The following is a 17,646-nucleotide window of genomic DNA, read 5'->3' on the forward strand; positions in this document are numbered from 1 at the left end:
CTCCATCTCATCAACTCCGATTTCAGAGAGCACAAACTATATATACATACATTCACATGCCCTCTAACGGAAGAAAACTCAGTCTTCTTGAACTCTTAATTCTTGTTTCTGCCCTCGAGTCTCTGAAATGGAAATTCACAAAATTCTCTTTGCCACAAACAAGGCCATAGCCTGTATTCTGTTCCTCACTCTCGCCATTGCATTTACCACCTCAGCTAGAATCCTCGATGAGCAACCGGAGGTACCTGTTGCCCCCCCGGAGTCATACAACGCAGTTGATAATCCTGCCACCAATGTTTCACCACTACCTACACCATTAGCACCCACACAACCTAATCCAACTGGGGCTGCAAGTACTAGTGCGGGAGCCACAATTACCAATCCTGGTCATACCTTAAGCTTCTTCATGCATGACATTCTTGGTGGGACAAACCCCTCAACTAGAGCCGTGACCGGCATAGTCAGCAATCCAGCAGTCACTGGCCAAGTCCCATTTGCCAAACCTAATGGTGCAAACCTCCCAATAAACAATGGGGTGCCCCAAAATAACAACAATAACGGCCTTATAAATAACAACAACCTGCCTTTCCTAACTGGACTTGGTGGCACCACACAACCTGTGTTACAGAACAATGGCAACAACTTCAACAATGCATTTAACTTGCCACAGAGCACTGGGGGCAACCTTCCATCTGGTTCTGCTTTTCAACAGCTCATGTTTGGAACCATTACTGTGATCGACGATGAAATAACTGAAGGGCATGATTTAGGGTCAGGTTTTATAGGTAAGGCACAGGGGTTCTATGTGGCTAGTTCTGTGGATGGTACCAGCCAAACTATGGCATTCACAGCTATGTTCCAGAGTGGTCTTTATGCTGATAGCCTTAGCTTTTTCGGGGTTCACCGAACAGGAGTTTCCGAGTCTCAGCTTGCTATCATGGGTGGCACCGGAAAGTATGTTGATGCTCAGGGTTTTGCTATTGTTAAGACAATCCCTTCTAACAATCAGCACGCGACTGATGGTGTTGAGACCTTGCTTGAATTCGCTGTTTATGTTAGTTACTAATCCAAATTGTTCGAGAAAATCAATGCTGTATTTGTAAGCAAGTTGTGTGTGTGCTTGGAGATTGTGAGCTTGTAGTGTGTGGGGTTCTTTGAACAGAATGTTTGCTTTGTTTATGAATCATATCTAGAGAAAATGGAAACTCTGTTTTTTCATCAAGTTCAAACCAATTTAAGGAAACATGTGATTCATCGATATTGTGAAATGAAAGCTTAATTCTCTCACATCATATGCAGAGAAACCCTTCAGCTGGAGAAAGCATTAACTCATCAAAACTAAAAGCATGCAGTAATTAATTCTCACACATTTCTATGTTCAGATATTAACTATGGATTAAACTACTGTAGAGGGGAATTGAGAATTTTCAGTCATCTATGTCACTATTTGCCTGCTTCTTCTCTTTCTTTTTCTGGCTGTCGAAGGTAACTGTGGTTTGGCATGAAAAGTTATTGGTCTCATGGGCAACCCCATACCTGCAACTTTGCGAGATACACAGGCAATTTGCTTGTTGACCATAGGGACCAAAACAAACTCCCTTTGAAATTTCCGTACTGTTTTGCATGTTTGCTGATAATTTTAGTCATGCTTGGGAATAAAACTTACATTTAACACATGACATTAACCAAAATATGTAAGAGCATTCTAGTTAATCTCAGTCGAATGTTTTGTCCTCAAGCATCAAACCATCAAACCAAAATATGTAAGAGCATTCTAGTTAATCTCAGACAAAGAAAGTGAAGTAATCAAGCAAATCCATTCATTAAGGCAGCCAAACAAGAAAGTTTTCTTTTCGAAAGGATCATGTTACTGATTAATTTTATTTTTATTATGCTGGTTGCTTGGAATCAAATTTAATTATTACACAAGAGATCCAAAAGAGAACCAAGAAAGGTGAAATCTCATTGGATCGAACGGTACCTTTATTGTTGAATCAAATGTGCTTCTGGGGTTAAATGGACTGAAATCTGTTCTCTTGTGAAGAGAAATATATAATATAAACTGCAGGCAGCCACACAAGAGGGCATTTGGTCTAGTGGTATGATTCTCGCTTAGGGTGCGAGAGGTCCCGAGTTCAATTCTCGGAATGCCCCAGTTTTATGTTGTTTATTTTTACTTTCTGAGATTCATTTGGGCCCACGAGAGCCGGCAAACTTTAGACGGTACTGAAAATAAAGCCCAGACAGACAGCTTCTGCACGAAACAATATTTAACTATTTGTTTTCTTTTTCAAAATAATGGAATCATCATGATTTAAAAAGGTGGACCGTATATGGATTCTAAGAGAAATTCTAATAATCGTTTTGTTTCTAATTCAATGGAAGAGATTGATATCACCTAGCATTTTTTGATTTTTTTTTATTAACGGATCGAGTTTAACGATCTATTCCATTTTCATGTTAATTTACAGTTATTCAAATTCATCTGTGCATGTCAAATGTAATCAATTTTGCATTGGTTTTTGTCTTTTGAGAAGCATTTGGCACAGCGGGAATGTTCGTGGCCTGATGCCTGTATTGAATAAATTAAGTTCAATTGTACTGTAAAGACCCGAGATCTTTACAATTTTGATCCTTTGAATCTATCTGAAATTCAAGAATGCCAAGTCCTGGAATTGCTCACTGCTCGAGCTGTGAATTGATGATACATTAGCTTCATCTAACCTCACTATCTTATATATAATCAAGGCTGTTGACTATAGTTTTGCTGAGACATTAGTAATTGATGGGCATTTTTTTGTTAAGAGTAGTATATATATATAATACTCAACCATATTCAATTCCTTGCTGATTTTAACGAGTACTGTCATCAATCCCAGCCTCTCTTGGTTCACCATAGCTAATAAGTTTGTTCTCCAAGTTCATCCAAGAATCAAGACTAAATGCTATGCAATGTAACCGCCAAAACACATTTGATTCAACAACAAAGCTGGTCTCCTTCAATATTCCAATATATTTAGTTCAAGATACATCAAACTTTAACTGAAATTTTCAAACAGAAACCAATCTCACAGACTAGTAAACCAACTCCAACCAAGAACACACACACACACACACAGAGACATCCTACTCAGAGAGGAAAACATTGAAATGCATTATGGTATCTACACCATCAGTTGTGTGCTGATCCACTTGTGGAAGAGTCTCAACAGTAGCATACCCTTTTGCATTCTCATACTTACCAGTGCCACCAATTATTGCAATCTGTGAATCAGCTGTTGCTGTTCTATGTACCCCAAAGAAACTAATAGTATCTTCAACATCACCATGATTTTCTCCACCATGTAATAACACTGTAAATGCCATTGTATGGCTAGTACCGTCCATTGAACTGGCCAAGTAAAATCCCTGTGCCTTCCCAATCACAGCAGAACCCAACTCATGTCCTTCTGTTAATTCGTTATCAACGACTGTGATCGAGCCAAACATGAGCTTTTGTAGTGCAGATCCAGCTGGGAGATTGCCCGCGGTGACAAAAGGCTGGTTGTTGCCATTGGCAACATTGTTGTTGTTGCCTGTGTTTTGTAGGAATGTGTTAGTTTGGGTACCAGTTAGGCCTGTAAGGAGTGGAGCGTTGTTTGGGTTTATGAGGTTGTTAAGGTTGTTAATGTTGACCAGTGGGGTCCCACCTTGGAGTGGGAAAAAGTTGTTGTTTGGCTGGGAGAAAGGAATGCCATTGATTTCAGTGCGGGCGATGATCCCGGTCACGATTCTATTTGATGGGTGGGATCCTCCAAGGATGTCATGCATGAAGAAGGACAATGGAGGAGAAGTGGTAGCGGTGGTGGTTTGTGAGCCAGCAGGTTTTGCTACGGTGGCACTCGTGGCCACTAATGGGGCTGGCCCACTTGGTGGCGTGGTGGTGGTGATGGGACCTGCAGGTAGTGGTGCTGCCACTCTGACTGGAGGAGCTACTGGTGCTGTACCATCATCAACCGGTGTTACCGCATCAGCAACTGGTGCTGCCACAGCAGTGTCAGGGGCTACAGTTTCATCTGGAAGTGGAGGGTCTGCTTCGCCATCTTCAACTGTGGAGGGAGTGGTCGCTTGGAATTGGCCACTTGGCAATGTAGTCGTAGGAGCTGGGACTGCTGTTGTCACGGGAGGGCCAACAACAGCTGGATTTTCGGGTTCTACCCCATCAAGGATTCTTGCCGAGTTGGCATAGGAGAGAGTCATAGCAATCAAGAAAAAATAGACAATTGCCTTGAGTGATGTAGTGGTAACAAAGAGGAGTCTGGCCATCTTGGGTTTCGATTCTGTGAAAGAGCTAAGTATTGTTCAAGAGGATGTGAAGAATGATTCTGATGCTGGAGGAAGAGTCTATTGTGGTTATATATAGTTAAAGGAAACTCCAGTGAGAAGTGGAGCTGATATAGTGGAGTTGGAGCATACCTTCTATTAAGTTGAGTGTTCTGGTTGTGATACCAAATTCCTATTTCATATTTTGATGTGGGCATGAACTGGTGCAGTTGACTACAAGTAAAACCAAACGTGGTATATATGCTGCTTTTCGAAAGAAAGGCATGGATCACTTGGTTTAGGTGCCTTTATACTTTTAATATTTGGGAGCAGGTACTCTATTATGCAGGATAATTGGGCAGTTAAGGTGGGATTTCTCTCTGGCATTACATGCTAAGTTGCTGCTTGGTGCAAATTATATTCACAATCTTAAGCCTGGCAAGGATCAGAAACTACCTGCATTAAGGTTTTGGCTAAATAGGGATTCAATTTTGAAATAACATGAAAATAGCCAATGCTACATTTTCCAGTCCATAAACTGATTACGAGTTTCCGACATCTTCTTGATACCCTACTATCTTAACTATAACCATTGAGATCCTGTACAACACTTGGTTATCTGGTGGTGGTAAAGAGGGCATGTCCAACAGGAAATTGATTGTCTTTTGCGGCATCTCAAGATTAGTCCTTAGAAGCAGCTTGTGAAATGGATTTTGCTTTCTTAATGTTGGGCATCCGGATTCGAACTCATTGACAGATTTAAGAGCAAACAGATAAAGCTGAAACAGCAGTTAACATTCTCTATTTCTGGACCTAGCTTATTATGATAGTGATGAGATGACTTGAACTAGCCTAGAATTATCTATTAGAATTTGTCTTGCCACACTGCAACTCGATTATAAAAAGGTGATGAACACTGTAACAATGGTAAAGAGCCCATTATATGGAAGTAACTGGTAAAGCAATTGCGCTGCTGCTGATAAATCACTATTAGTTCATAACGTGACCACCACTGCAATTTCGATTTTCCATTGGTCTGGAAGCAAAAAATCCTTCTGTTTCCACAACAGTTAGGAACCCATTTGGGAAAACAAGATGGATCACCCCGTTTTATGGTTGTCTGGAACCATTGACAATCTTTTCTTTAATAGGTGATGGTTTCCATAATTAACAGTTTTTTAAGGAACAACAAAAGAGTAAGTGGGGATCATGATTTCCTTGTAACATTCTTTTGATTTATATCACTTGTGACAAAAAAATAAATCATATATGATAGTACAGATCTGTAAGAGTTTTACTAGCTTAGATAAACATTGAATAGAAGATTTCCTTTTGTTCTGTTTTCTTCCCCTGCAGTACTCTTAGAACCAACACCAACCGCGTTGATCACAGCATAGCCATTGGCACTATGATACTTCCCAGTGCCACCAATGACTGCAATATGAGACTCAGGCACGTCTGTCTTATGCACACCAAAAAATCTCAACCCATCCTTGTACTTATTCTTCACAAACTTTACTGTCATTGCCATCATGTGGCTAGTTCCATCTTCTGAGCTAGCAACGTACAACCCTTGTGCTTTTCCAACCACTAATGAACCATAAACAAATAAGTCCTCGCCAATTTCTGTTACACTTCCAAATTCCAACTCTTGCAAGGTAGCTCTATCCGGAAATGATAGGCCAATGTTAGAAACGTCAATTGTTTGTGTTGACAACCCAGTACCGGAAACTGCTGCGTTGGGTTGTTGTAAAGGGATGCCTCCACTCGGAGGAAAATAGCCTAGAGGTTTTGGAAATGGTATCTGGCTAGTAACTTTAGTTGTTGCAGGCTTTGGTAAGGGGTGTGTCACATTCAGCACATTTTGCATTAGGAAAGTTATTTTCTTGTGGTGGTTGTGGTGGTGGTGTTGGCCAGGACTTGAATTGCCAAGGCTTCGAGCGAAGGATGATCGGTTGATGATATTCATGCAAAGGAGCGAGCAAACCAAGCTCAGCATGGAAGGAAGCTTACCCATTTTCATATTGTGAACTTGTGATTAAATTTAAATTCTGGTGACCAACATTGATCATTTATAAGCTAGAAGAAAAGGGAGAAATAGCAATGTTGAGAGAGGGAGGGAGGGAGGGAGAGAGAGGGAAGTGGATTAGGCTTCTTGTAGTTGGAGTAGGTAGGTTATTTCTCTCTTTTTCTGAGAGTGACGTAGTTGGGTTAGTCATGTGGTGTATTTTTGTGCAGGTAAAAGATTTTTCTCATAAAAAAAATGATGATGATGAATAAATGTTTTTTTTTGTCACGGATTCACATTCGTTGTCGTATTTACCATAATGTTTTCTTAAAAAATAAGATGAATTAATTAATAAAATATCAATCACAATATCCTTAAGTAAAATAATATTAGTATTTCCCACAATATCATTTTCTTTTCATCAATTAAAAAAAATTACACTACTTATTTATTTTTACATTTATATTTTGTGTTTTTAGAAATTATAGTTTATATTTTTTGTGAGTGTAAAATAGACTAAATTATATTATTTTTTTCTTTTTTATTCTAATTTTCTTTTCATCTATTAGAGAACATCATCCTAATTATTTTATAGTTTATTTACTTTTATATTTATATTCCGTGTTTTTAAAAATTACTTTATATTATTGAAGAGTGTAAAAAGATAAATTATATAATATCTTAGAATATAAATTGTTACGCGTATAACAAAGTTTATAATATGAACTTAAATTTATAAAAACACCGAAAATAAATATAAAATAACTAACTTATATAATAATTAGAGTAGTTTTACATTTCTTTCTTGATGAAACTTACTTATTAGTCATAGTGATAAATATTGGTGGAAAGACAGGGAAGTTCGAATTTATGATATATCAAAGGAGGAGGAGGAGAAAAATTGACTAGATAAAGGGAAGAAAGAGATCAGTTAAGGTCAGGGAAGATAGAAAGCATAAATAGATAGGTATTTTACCTGCTATTATTATTATTATCATTATCATCATCAATTATATACATTATATATATAATAAATTAATTAAGAAAATAGAAAAACTAAACTAGCAGGCTAGGCTGACTTGGCTATCATTGCCTTATGTTTATTACCTTGTGTTTTTTTATTAAATAAAATAAAAATAATGATATTCAAATTCATAATTACATAATTATTAAAGATTCTGATATAATATTAAAAAACCAATTCAATATAATAACTTAAACTATTAGATTTAGATGATTTTTTAACAGGATTCATGATTATATCTACTCTCAATAGAGGTGAAGCTTCGATCAAGATAACGAAGTTTAAAAATTTCTTAATAGTTTATGGATATTGAATTTGCACCATTTTTTTTTATATATATTTCCCCTCTGTGGATTTTTGAAACTTTCCCATTATTCAATCATACACCTAAAAAAATGATTTGTTTAGAATAATTGTATGAGATTATCTTTTAAAAGTACTATTTTGTGTTTTGCAATTCATTTTTAATATGATGATTTTGTTTAAATCAAATATTACATAGTAAAATAATATTGTATACTTGTGTAGTAATACTTGGCAAAATAGTATTTTTACTTTTGCTCCCCTTAATTGCGAATCCTAGACCCGCCCCTGGCTCTCAACCATCATTATGAACATAGCTAGCCTAGCAAAACAATTTGCAGAAATCCTCTTTCTCTGTGTGAGAGCAGGAAGAATACCACAGTAACTTTATCAGCCAATCTAGGCAAATTTTGTTTTGAAGAACAAACATTCATTGAAGAACGCCTTGTGTCTGCTGTGAATTTGATTAAATATGTAATTTCTATTCAATCTCAATTAAAGTTCTTAACTTTATATAAAAAAAAAGAAACAAGGAAAAGGAAAAGGAAAGAAAAGGAGGAACATTATTGGAATTTCTTTCACATCTTAAGGGTTTTATAAAAGTTTTGTCTTATAGCCCATTTATTTTTACGTTTTAAAAGTGTTTTTAAAAAAATATAATTTTTTTATTCAATTTTTTTGATTTTTAAATTATTTTAATGTGCTGGTATAAAAAATAAATTTTAAAAAGTAAAATAATATATTTTTTCAATATATTTTCAACCAAAAAACATTTTAAAAAAGTTTGGAAATGGCTCGTGTGTGGGATGGATGGAATGATGCTGGCTTGAAACCCTAGCAACTAACAGGTTTCAACAATCAAGGATTATAGTTGTTAAAATCAACTTGGTCTATGAGTTTATCTAGAAAATTCAAGATTTTAAGTTTATAGAAAAAACTCAAAACCTGAAGTTTGATCTCGATCTAATTTTTATTTGAATTGAACAAGATATTGACTTGGTAGAATCTAGTTAACCAGTCTATATTTCTATAAAATTATTAACTTGTTCAAATCAAATCGGGTTAACATAAAAAACAAGAATTATCCATTTAACAAAAATGATTAATCCAATTTTAATTTGAAGTTTGATCACTTCAAAATTGATTATATAATAAACTCCTTCACTAATTATTTTTTAAACTTTGGAACCTACATAAAATTTAAAACACAAACCAGAAGTATAAAAAACCTATCGTTGAAGACTTTAGAAGACTTACTTTTTTATGGTTTTGAAAGTTCTAAAACTTGTTGTCAATTTTAATTTTTTGAAATAAAAACAAAAACAAAACAAAAATGTTTATATCTTGTTTACAACAGAAAATAGAAGACGAAATCGATACCAAACAATCCCTTATTTAATTACTAGAAAGATTCGTCTTGGATAAAACTGGGCTTGGTCCTTGTTTAGTTTTAACCGAAGCCCGTTCTCTAGCCCAGTAAACTGTAAGAGGACTTCTTGATTTATATATGGGCTTGTTCTTTGTAGTTGTAGTTGATGGGCCTAATCTTAAAGTCCATTACCAATAAATCTCATGTGGTCAGTTCAATAATCATACGAGAACCGATTTTTCTCGGAAATCCAGAGACACTCTCTAGCTAGCTCTCTTCTTTAAAACCCTAAAACCCCGATTCCCACCATTTTCTCCCACTTCAAAACCTAACTTTACCATGTACCTCTACAGCCTCACTCTCCAACGAGCCACTGGAATCATCTCCGCCATAAACGGCAACTTCTCCGGCGGCAAAGCACAAGAAATCGTAGTCGCTCGCGGCAAAGTCCTCGATCTTCTCCGCCCTGACGAGAACGGTAAGCTCCAAACAGTTCTATCTGTTGAAATTTTCGGTGCAATTCGCTCATTAGCTCAGTTTAGACTAACTGGTGCTCAAAAAGATTATATTGTTGTTGGTTCTGATTCGGGTAGGATTGTAATTTTAGAATATAACAAGGAGAGAAATGTCCTTGACAAAATTCATCAAGAAACTTTTGGAAAATCCGGTTGTCGCCGGATTGTTCCGGGTCAGTATTTGGCAGTTGATCCGAAGGGAAGAGCTGTTATGATTGGTGCTTGTGAGAAACAGAAGTTAGTTTATGTTTTGAATAGAGATACTGTTGCCAGGTTAACCATTTCTTCACCTTTAGAGGCGCATAAGTCTCATACTATATGTTACTCTGTATGTGGTGTTGATTGCGGGTTTGATAATCCTATTTTTGCTGCCATTGAGTTGGATTATTCGGAAGCAGATCAGGATTCGACAGGGCAATCCGCGAGTGAAGCACAGAAGAATTTGACGTTTTACGAGCTTGATTTGGGGCTTAATCATGTCTCCAGGAAATGGTCTGAGCAGGTTGATAATGGCGCTAATATGCTTGTTACGGTACCTGGAGGTGGTGATGGTCCAAGCGGGGTTTTAGTTTGTGTGGAGAATTTTGTGATTTATAAGAATCAAGGGCATCCTGATGTGAGGGCTGTGATTCCCAGGCGTGCTGATTTGCCTGCTGAACGTGGGGTTTTGATAGTCTCTGCGGCTACTCATAAGCAGAAATCAATGTTTTTCTTTTTGTTGCAGACGGAGTATGGTGACATTTTTAAGGTTATGTTGGATCATGAGAATGACAAGGTGAAGGAATTGAAGATTAAGTATTTTGATACGATCCCAGTCACATCCTCGATGTGTGTGTTGAAATCAGGGTTTTTGTTTGCTGCATCAGAGTTTGGGAATCATGCGTTGTATCAGTTTCAGGCCATTGGGGAGGAAGAGGATGTGGAGGCCTCATCTGCTACTTTGATGGAAACTGAGGAAGGCTTCCAGCCTGTGTTTTTCCAGCCACGAGGGTTAAAGAATCTTGTTAGGATTGACCAGGTTGAGAGCTTGATGCCTATTATGGACATGAAGGTTGCTAATCTTTTTGACGAAGAAACCCCACAGATATTTTCACTTTGTGGGCGTGGTCCTCGTTCATCATTGAGGATATTGAGGCCTGGTTTGGCCATTAGTGAGATGGCTGTGTCACAGCTTCCTGGTGTACCGAGTGCAGTTTGGACTGTGAAAAAGAATATTTATGACGAGTTTGATGCGTATATTGTCGTGTCTTTTAACAATGCAACTCTTGTGCTTTCAATTGGAGAAACAGTTGAGGAAGTTAGTGATAGTGGGTTTCTTGATACCACACCTTCACTTGCCGTTTCTTTAATTGGCGATGATTCTTTGATGCAAATTCACCCAAATGGCATAAGACATATCAGGGAAGATGGGCGTATTAATGAGTGGAGAACCCCTGCAAAGAGGACAATTGTGAAAGTTGGCTCCAATAGACTTCAAGTGGTTATTGCTTTAAGTGGAGGGGAGCTTATATATTTTGAGGTGGATATGACTGGTCAGCTAATGGAAGTGGAGAAGCATGAGATGTCAGGAGATGTGGCCTGTTTGGACATTGCCCCTGTTCCAGAAGGAAGACAGAGGTCTCGATTCCTAGCAGTTGGTTCGTATGATAACACCATCCGTGTCTTGTCTTTGGATCCTGATGACTGTATGCAGATTCTGAGTGTGCAAAGTGTTTCAGCACCTCCAGAATCCCTCCTCTTTCTTGAGGTTCAGGCATCAATTGGTGGGGAAGATGGTGCTGATCACCCTGCCAGTCTTTTCCTTAATGCTGGTTTGCAGACTGGGGTTCTATTCAGGACAGTGGTGGACATGGTGACAGGCCAGCTTTCTGACTCTCGTTCCCGATTTTTGGGTTTGAGGGCCCCAAAACTTTTTTCCATTAATGTGAGAGGTCGACGTGCAATGTTGTGCTTATCTAGTCGACCCTGGCTTGGTTATATTCACCAAGGGCATTTTCTGTTAACTCCCCTTTCATACGAGACTCTTGAATATGCTGCTTCATTCTCATCTGATCAGTGTGCAGAAGGTGTTGTTTCTGTCGCCGGGGATGCATTGAGGATTTTCACAATTGAAAGACTGGGAGAAACATTTAATGAAACTGCAATACCTCTAAGATACACTCCAAGAAAGTTTGTGCTTCAACCTAAGCGGAAATTGTTGGTGATTATTGAGAGCGATCAAGGAGCATATACAGCAGAGGAGCGTGAAGCAGCAAAAAAGGAGTGTTTTGAAGCTTCTGGAATGGGGGAAAATGGAAGTGCCAGTGCTGAGCAGATGGAAAATGGTGATGATGATGATAAAGATGACCCCCTATCTGATGAGCAGTATGGTTATCCAAAGGCTGAGTCAGACAAGTGGGTTTCTTGCATTAGAGTCCTTGACCCAAGGTCTGCTGCTACTACTTGCTTGCTGGAGCTTCAAGACAATGAAGCTGCATTTAGCTTGTGCACTGTAAATTTCCATGACAAGGAGCACGGAACTCTCTTAGCTGTTGGTACAGCCAAGGGACTGCAGTTTTGGCCCAAAAGAAGCTTGGTTACTGGGTTCATTCACATTTATAAGTTTGTGGATGATGGCAAAAGCCTAGAACTTTTGCATAAGACTCAAGTAGAAGGTGTTCCACTTGCTTTATGCCAGTTTCAGGGAAGATTACTTGCTGGAATAGGATCGGTGCTGAGATTGTATGACTTGGGGAAAAAGAGGTTGCTTAGGAAGTGTGAGAATAAGCTGTTCCCCAACACCATCGTTTCTATCCACACCTACCGTGATCGGATTTATGTGGGTGACATTCAAGAAGTATGTTTTCTAAATACCTTTAATCTGGATATATATTCCTTTCAGATATTTGTTTGTTTTTATATACATTTTCCCATATTTATGTCATATTTTTCCTGGTGACATTATGAAGTATATTTTTGGTGTCTGCTTTGCAGTCATTTCATTTCTGCAAGTACAGGCGGGATGAAAATCAACTGTATATTTTTGCTGATGATAGTGTCCCAAGATGGCTTACATCATCATACCATGTAGATTTTGATAGCATGGCTGGTGCAGACAAGTTTGGAAATATCTACTTTGCGAGGCTGCCACAGGATGTCTCTGAAGAGATAGAAGAAGATCCAACTGGTGGAAAGATAAAGTGGGAGCAGGGGAAGCTTAATGGAGCTCCAAACAAGGTAGAGGAGATAGTGCAGTTTCATATCGGTGACGTGGTTAACAGTTTGCAGAAGGCATCTCTAATTCCAGGTGGTGGCGAGTGCATCATATATGGGACAGTGATGGGGAGTGTTGGGGCCCTACTTCCATTCACCTCTAGAGATGATGTTGACTTCTTTTCACACTTGGAGATGCATTTGAGACAAGACCACCCACCTTTGTGTGGAAGAGATCATATGTCATATAGGTCTGCTTATTTTCCTGTTAAGGTAAGTTGATATAGATGGTCTCATTTGATTATGGTTTCTCAACACCAATTTAAAATGCTATTAAAGCCACTGAGCTGTTTCAAACTGGAACGATTCATTGCATGTAATTATTTGTCTCAGTAATTTATTTGTTTTTTTCTAAGTTATAGTGCTACCTGGTATTTTCTAAAAGAATGCTAAAGCCTTTGGGATAATTTTGCAGGATGTGATTGATGGGGATCTATGCGAGCAGTTCCCAACTCTGCCCCTTGATGCACAAAGAAAAATTGCTGATGAGCTGGACAGAACTCCTGGGGAGATACTCAAGAAACTTGAAGAAGTTCGAAACAAGATCATCTGAGGAAAGATTAACTTGAAGGTGCTTCTTTTCCCCTTTGAAATATTGTGATCATCTTATGTGCAGCTCAATATGCATGCACACAGTTGTTTTTGAAATTGCAGGAGTGGGACAGACTCATTTTCATGAATGCATTATAATGTCTGTGTGAGTCTTTTTGGGATTCGGATTTGAAACTATATACGAACCTTTTGTACAATCAAACACCCTATGATGTGAAAAGTGTTTGGCTATGAGGTCATCGCTTATGGAGTATAATAAATAGGTATACGAAATCAATTAAATATTTTACAGGAGAAGATGGCGAGTCCTTGTTTTGTGTTAATTTTTTGATGAGCAAGTGTTGTTGATGAAGGCTCCGTTCACCCTTTCATTTGTTCTATAGATATACTAATAGTTAAAGTATACTCCAACCGTTATATATATATAATGTTTATGGTTGGGTCTTTGCAACTTTCTCGCTGGATTTTTCAAGGAAAAAAAAAAGCTTCTGTGCTCTACTTAACTTGTGATATGGCTAATTTCTTTGCTTGACTTTTTAAAACCTTTTGGTTCCCAAAAAAAAAAATTTCACTCCTTACATCTGCTTTAAATTTTCAAAGTTTAGGTTATTTGGTAATTTTTATTGTTTAATTTTTTTGACAGTGTCAAATTCCATATGCCATGTCAACCAGTAAATTGAGAAGCCTGGATCGCATAGAAGATTGCTTGAGCAACCCTCAAAGAAGCGCAATACGGAAGGGTTTGATTCCAACCTTCTGGGACCGTCAGGGAGAGGCTGGAAGATTTCAACGTCAACCCTCCTATCCATGCAGTGGTTCTATTGTTGGCATGGGGCCTGTATAGTAACCTGAGTGTGATTTTCTTTAGCTCCCTGCAAATGCAAGCGATCAAGCTTCACTTTTTCAACAGGTAAATGGGAAATGGATTTGCTTGTCATGGTGCACCGCCTTCCATCCACCTAATGGTGTCTGGGTGGTCCTGGCATGCTGTGAAACCCTATTTACAGCTGAAGGTTGATACTTGCAGTCATTGTCCGCCTGGTTGGCTTGCCACTGACTTTCTCGAAGTAACTTTGTACCTAATAGTAGGCTCGTAGCTTGGGTGCATATGCAACTCTAGTAGGTTAGCACTCATTTTTCACGATGATCAGTTTGTGAAACTTCAGTTAAAGAAGCCTTCTTGTTTTGGTTTCTTCCATTTTGTGAATTTGATGGTTGCTATAATTACTCGATACATGCCATCTACAATTACTTCAGAACTGAAGTGATAAATTAGCTAGCGAACACTTTCTTGAAATCAAGATAGAAGTTGCTCACTGTTAAATTAGAAAGCTTTCTGTAAAACAAACTTTTCGTACAGAGGATGTGCAGGCGTAATGAATGAATTTCCCGAAGCCATTTTATGTTATTAAATGCCCCCATGTATCTCACAGTTCTTACTTCTAAGCTCACTTTAGCCTTTACGTAGAACAGTCCAGTCCGACTGCCCTCGATTATTGATGAATATTTTCATGTCATCATTTGGGATGTACTGTTTTTGTAATGGAAATTCCACCTCGCGCTCATCGAATTGAAGAACTAAATCTTGCCTAGGGGAAGATCATCACCACTGAATTTCTTGCTCTTATTTAGACTTGGAAAAATCATCATGCTTGTGTTTTTGCTCCCTCTCCAGTCTTGTATTTCCACGATCAGTCCTGTTATCTAACCAATCGATAATGTCTTCAAAAACAATGTCACTGTTTTCTACTGGTTCTCCATAAAGTAGACCGTGCCACATCTCAGGATACAACTTAATGGTCTTGTCTGAACTTGAAGCCACCCTGAGGAGTTGCTCGCTGACAGATTTATCTGTCACTCTATCTGCTTCACCATGCAGAACTATAAACGGCAATGACACTTCCTGAAGCCTCTGCTCAAGATCCAAGCTAGTCCTTAGAAGTTCATGCCCGGTCTTCAAGCGAGGTTTCCCTTTGTAGCAGTAAGGGTTTTCTCTGATCTGTAATTAAGTAATCATCAATTATTAATATATCATTTTAGTGGGGGGGAAAGTCATTACAAATTGGGAGGAAAATAAATATTTGGAGCTAGAAGAAATATACCTGTTGTCTTACTTCAGGTACTTTAAAGGCAATATCCACGATATCTTTGGTTGGGATTATTTTCCAAGTTGGAATGATACTGCAAAGCTTTCTTAGAATAGTGATTACGAATTGAGGTGGCTTCACGTCATCTGCAATCTGCAGATAAAATCGAGTTCAAGTAAATCCTCATGCCTTTTACTGAGCCTGAATGGGTACAAACAGCTAATAGAGGACCAGATCAATAAAATGACGAGAAATATTGCTTGCCTGACCAATTTCTGCGCAAGTTTATTTGACAATTACAGAGCTTTTCAGCTGTTTTTTTTTCCCTGCAACCATTGGCTAGTGTTCAACTTAAAAAGGTTTTCGGAAACAGCTTGTCCTAACGACTGACTCAAACAAAGTGGTTGAAAAGGTAAAACACTCTGTTGTTTTATATTTTTATTAGAATAAAATTCTAGCCAGCATAAAAACAACAAGAACTAGATCCAATTTTGTAGGCAGACCATGGATATAAGTGAAAAAAAAAAAGAGAGCTACCAGACGTGTGAAACACTATAATAAAGGAGGGTACGCATTTTGTTTTTGAAAAAAATAAAGCAATTTGAGAGAGAATAAAGGGGAAAAAACATAATTAATAAACAAAGATACCTTACACATGGGTGCCACCAATACCGCACCATCCCAAAAATCTGGCTTCTTTCTGTGTAAGAGCAAAGCGACTGCTCCTCCCATGGACTCTCCTAACAAATATCTCATCTTCTCCTTGTTCTCTTGCTTCTCTAAAATTAAACAAAAAGAAGAAGAAATGATTGGCCATACAGGATGCTTCAAGACAGTTGATATATACAATCATAAAAAACACGTTACAAGAAGAAAAATAAAATCTTACCACATATACTTGTAAAATGACTAGAGCAGTCATTGATAACGTAATCCATGTTTTCCACGTAGCCTTGTAAACCAGCTGATTTTCCATGCCCTTCATAATCTAAACCATAAACTGCATAACCTGCCTTTGCAAGCCGAATCGCCGTGCCTGAAAATTATAGTGGAAACGCCCCTTAGGATTGAATTGCCAATTTTCCATAACGTTTTGATATTCATCAAGGCAAACTTCAAAGCCTTAACAAGCAGATTTTTGTAGATACTCACTGTTCATGGTGATGCTGCATTCCATGCCATAACCATGGCAAATAAAGACCAAGGCTTTTGGTTCTTTATTCGTGGGAATCCATTTACATGCGAAAAGCTTCAATCCTCGAGAATTCAATACAAACTCCTGTAAAAAATTATAAAAGGAAAAACAGTTTAAAAACTGATAAAATAATATACTATAATATAATTCAAAAAAAAGAAAGAGAGTAACATATGAATATAGCCACATGAACTTATCTAACCTCATCATACATGACATTTCCAATCTCTCGTGCCTGAAAATATTAAACCAAGAAGAAAAGAAGAAGAAAAGGGTAAATAATAAAACAACTATATATAAAAAAACAGGAGCGAGAGGTAAAACTTTCTCAGAAACAAAAGAAACAAGAGATTAACAGATTTGCCAGATAGAGAGCTATACGTACCATGACGTTGAAGGATCCCAGAAACCTGAAACTTGATAGGATGTATATGATTTAGACAGAGAAAGCTGGTGCTGAAAAATCTCAGGGAATTGTTATTTTGTACGAATGAAAACTTGGGTTTTGATGAGTATGTATAGATGTAGAGAAAAAGATTAAGATAGCGAAAAGGGAACAGTAAGAGAATTCAGGGTAGATAAAGATAATTAAGAGATATATAGCAGGAAGAAAGTTCTATAAAACCTCAGGTAAAGAAGGAAAGAATAAGAGACGAACAAGGATTACAGAAGCAGACAAAGGAACGGAAGTGGAGTGTTGGGTTGTATTCAGAATCTATTTGAACATATTTATAACTGTTTCGTGGCCATATTTAGATAGTTTTAAACCTAACGACTTGCTTGTGTCTGGTACCCTACAGGCATGCCATTACCCTTTCCCAGTTTTATAACCTTATTATTGCTAGATTCACTTGTAATTGAGATTTATCAGGCGGTAAAAAACACCTGAATTCACCTGTCAAGAAAGATTCTGGTAAAAAAAACTGTGAAGGGTCATGTGCAAACCTAACGTGAGAGGTTGTTGGATTTAAAGATGATAAATACAAGATGATTACATAATGGTTGTTAATAATTAAGGGAAGGTGACAAGGATGAGTTA

At 37.8% G+C, this 17,646-nt stretch overlaps 5 protein-coding genes and 1 non-coding gene across 7 annotated transcripts; 3 read left to right on the forward strand and 3 right to left on the reverse strand.

The window, feature by feature from the left end:
* The first annotated feature begins 62 nt into the window (after window positions 1-62).
* Window positions 63-1,222, forward strand: LOC7489599 (dirigent protein 25). Its single transcript, XM_002315214.4, has one exon. The coding sequence runs from the start codon at window positions 128-130 to the stop codon at window positions 1,064-1,066; it is 939 nt and encodes a 312-aa protein (XP_002315250.3). The 5' UTR covers window positions 63-127; the 3' UTR covers window positions 1,067-1,222.
* An 860-nt stretch (window positions 1,223-2,082) lies between these two features.
* TRNAP-AGG (transfer RNA proline (anticodon AGG)) lies at window positions 2,083-2,154 on the forward strand. The gene has a single exon. It is a non-coding gene; the product is annotated as a tRNA-Pro (tRNA).
* An 817-nt stretch (window positions 2,155-2,971) lies between these two features.
* On the reverse strand, window positions 2,972-4,559 carry LOC7489600 (dirigent protein 9). The gene has a single exon (XM_024610118.2). It carries the CDS (start codon window positions 4,303-4,305, stop codon window positions 3,127-3,129), a length of 1,179 nt encoding a protein of 392 aa, XP_024465886.1. The 5' UTR covers window positions 4,306-4,559; the 3' UTR covers window positions 2,972-3,126.
* Window positions 4,560-5,599: 1,040 nt separating this feature from the next.
* Window positions 5,600-6,319, reverse strand: LOC7458612 (dirigent protein 25). The gene has a single exon (XM_002316283.4). The coding sequence runs from the start codon at window positions 6,317-6,319 to the stop codon at window positions 5,600-5,602; it is 720 nt and encodes a 239-aa protein (XP_002316319.3).
* Window positions 6,320-9,214: 2,895 nt separating this feature from the next.
* Window positions 9,215-14,523, forward strand: LOC7458613 (spliceosome-associated protein 130 A). Of its 2 annotated transcripts, none has more exons than XM_024611359.2 (4): window positions 9,215-12,357; window positions 12,495-12,986; window positions 13,189-13,344; window positions 13,998-14,523. In XM_024611359.2, exons 1-3 carry the CDS (start codon window positions 9,346-9,348, stop codon window positions 13,324-13,326), a joined length of 3,642 nt encoding a protein of 1,213 aa, XP_024467127.2. In that variant the 5' UTR covers window positions 9,215-9,345; the 3' UTR covers window positions 13,327-13,344; window positions 13,998-14,523. The 2 variants fall into 2 exon arrangements, with proteins under 2 accessions (XP_024467127.2, XP_002315251.2); XM_002315215.4 differs by having other exon boundaries at window positions 9,216-12,357; window positions 13,969-14,523.
* An 89-nt stretch (window positions 14,524-14,612) lies between these two features.
* Window positions 14,613-17,422, reverse strand: LOC7489601 (caffeoylshikimate esterase). Its single transcript, XM_002316284.4, has 7 exons — window positions 16,993-17,422; window positions 16,810-16,842; window positions 16,565-16,691; window positions 16,302-16,448; window positions 16,061-16,191; window positions 15,428-15,565; window positions 14,613-15,324 (listed from the first exon to the last, which is right to left on the reverse strand). The coding sequence occupies exons 1-7, from the start codon at window positions 16,993-16,995 to the stop codon at window positions 14,950-14,952; spliced, it is 954 nt and encodes a 317-aa protein (XP_002316320.2). The 5' UTR covers window positions 16,996-17,422; the 3' UTR covers window positions 14,613-14,949.
* Between the last annotated feature and the right edge of the window lie 224 nt (window positions 17,423-17,646).

The sequence above is a fragment of the Populus trichocarpa genome, chromosome 10 (genome assembly GCF_000002775.5).
Source record: "Populus trichocarpa isolate Nisqually-1 chromosome 10, P.trichocarpa_v4.1, whole genome shotgun sequence".
Classification (NCBI taxonomy): Eukaryota; Viridiplantae; Streptophyta; class Magnoliopsida; order Malpighiales; family Salicaceae; genus Populus; species Populus trichocarpa.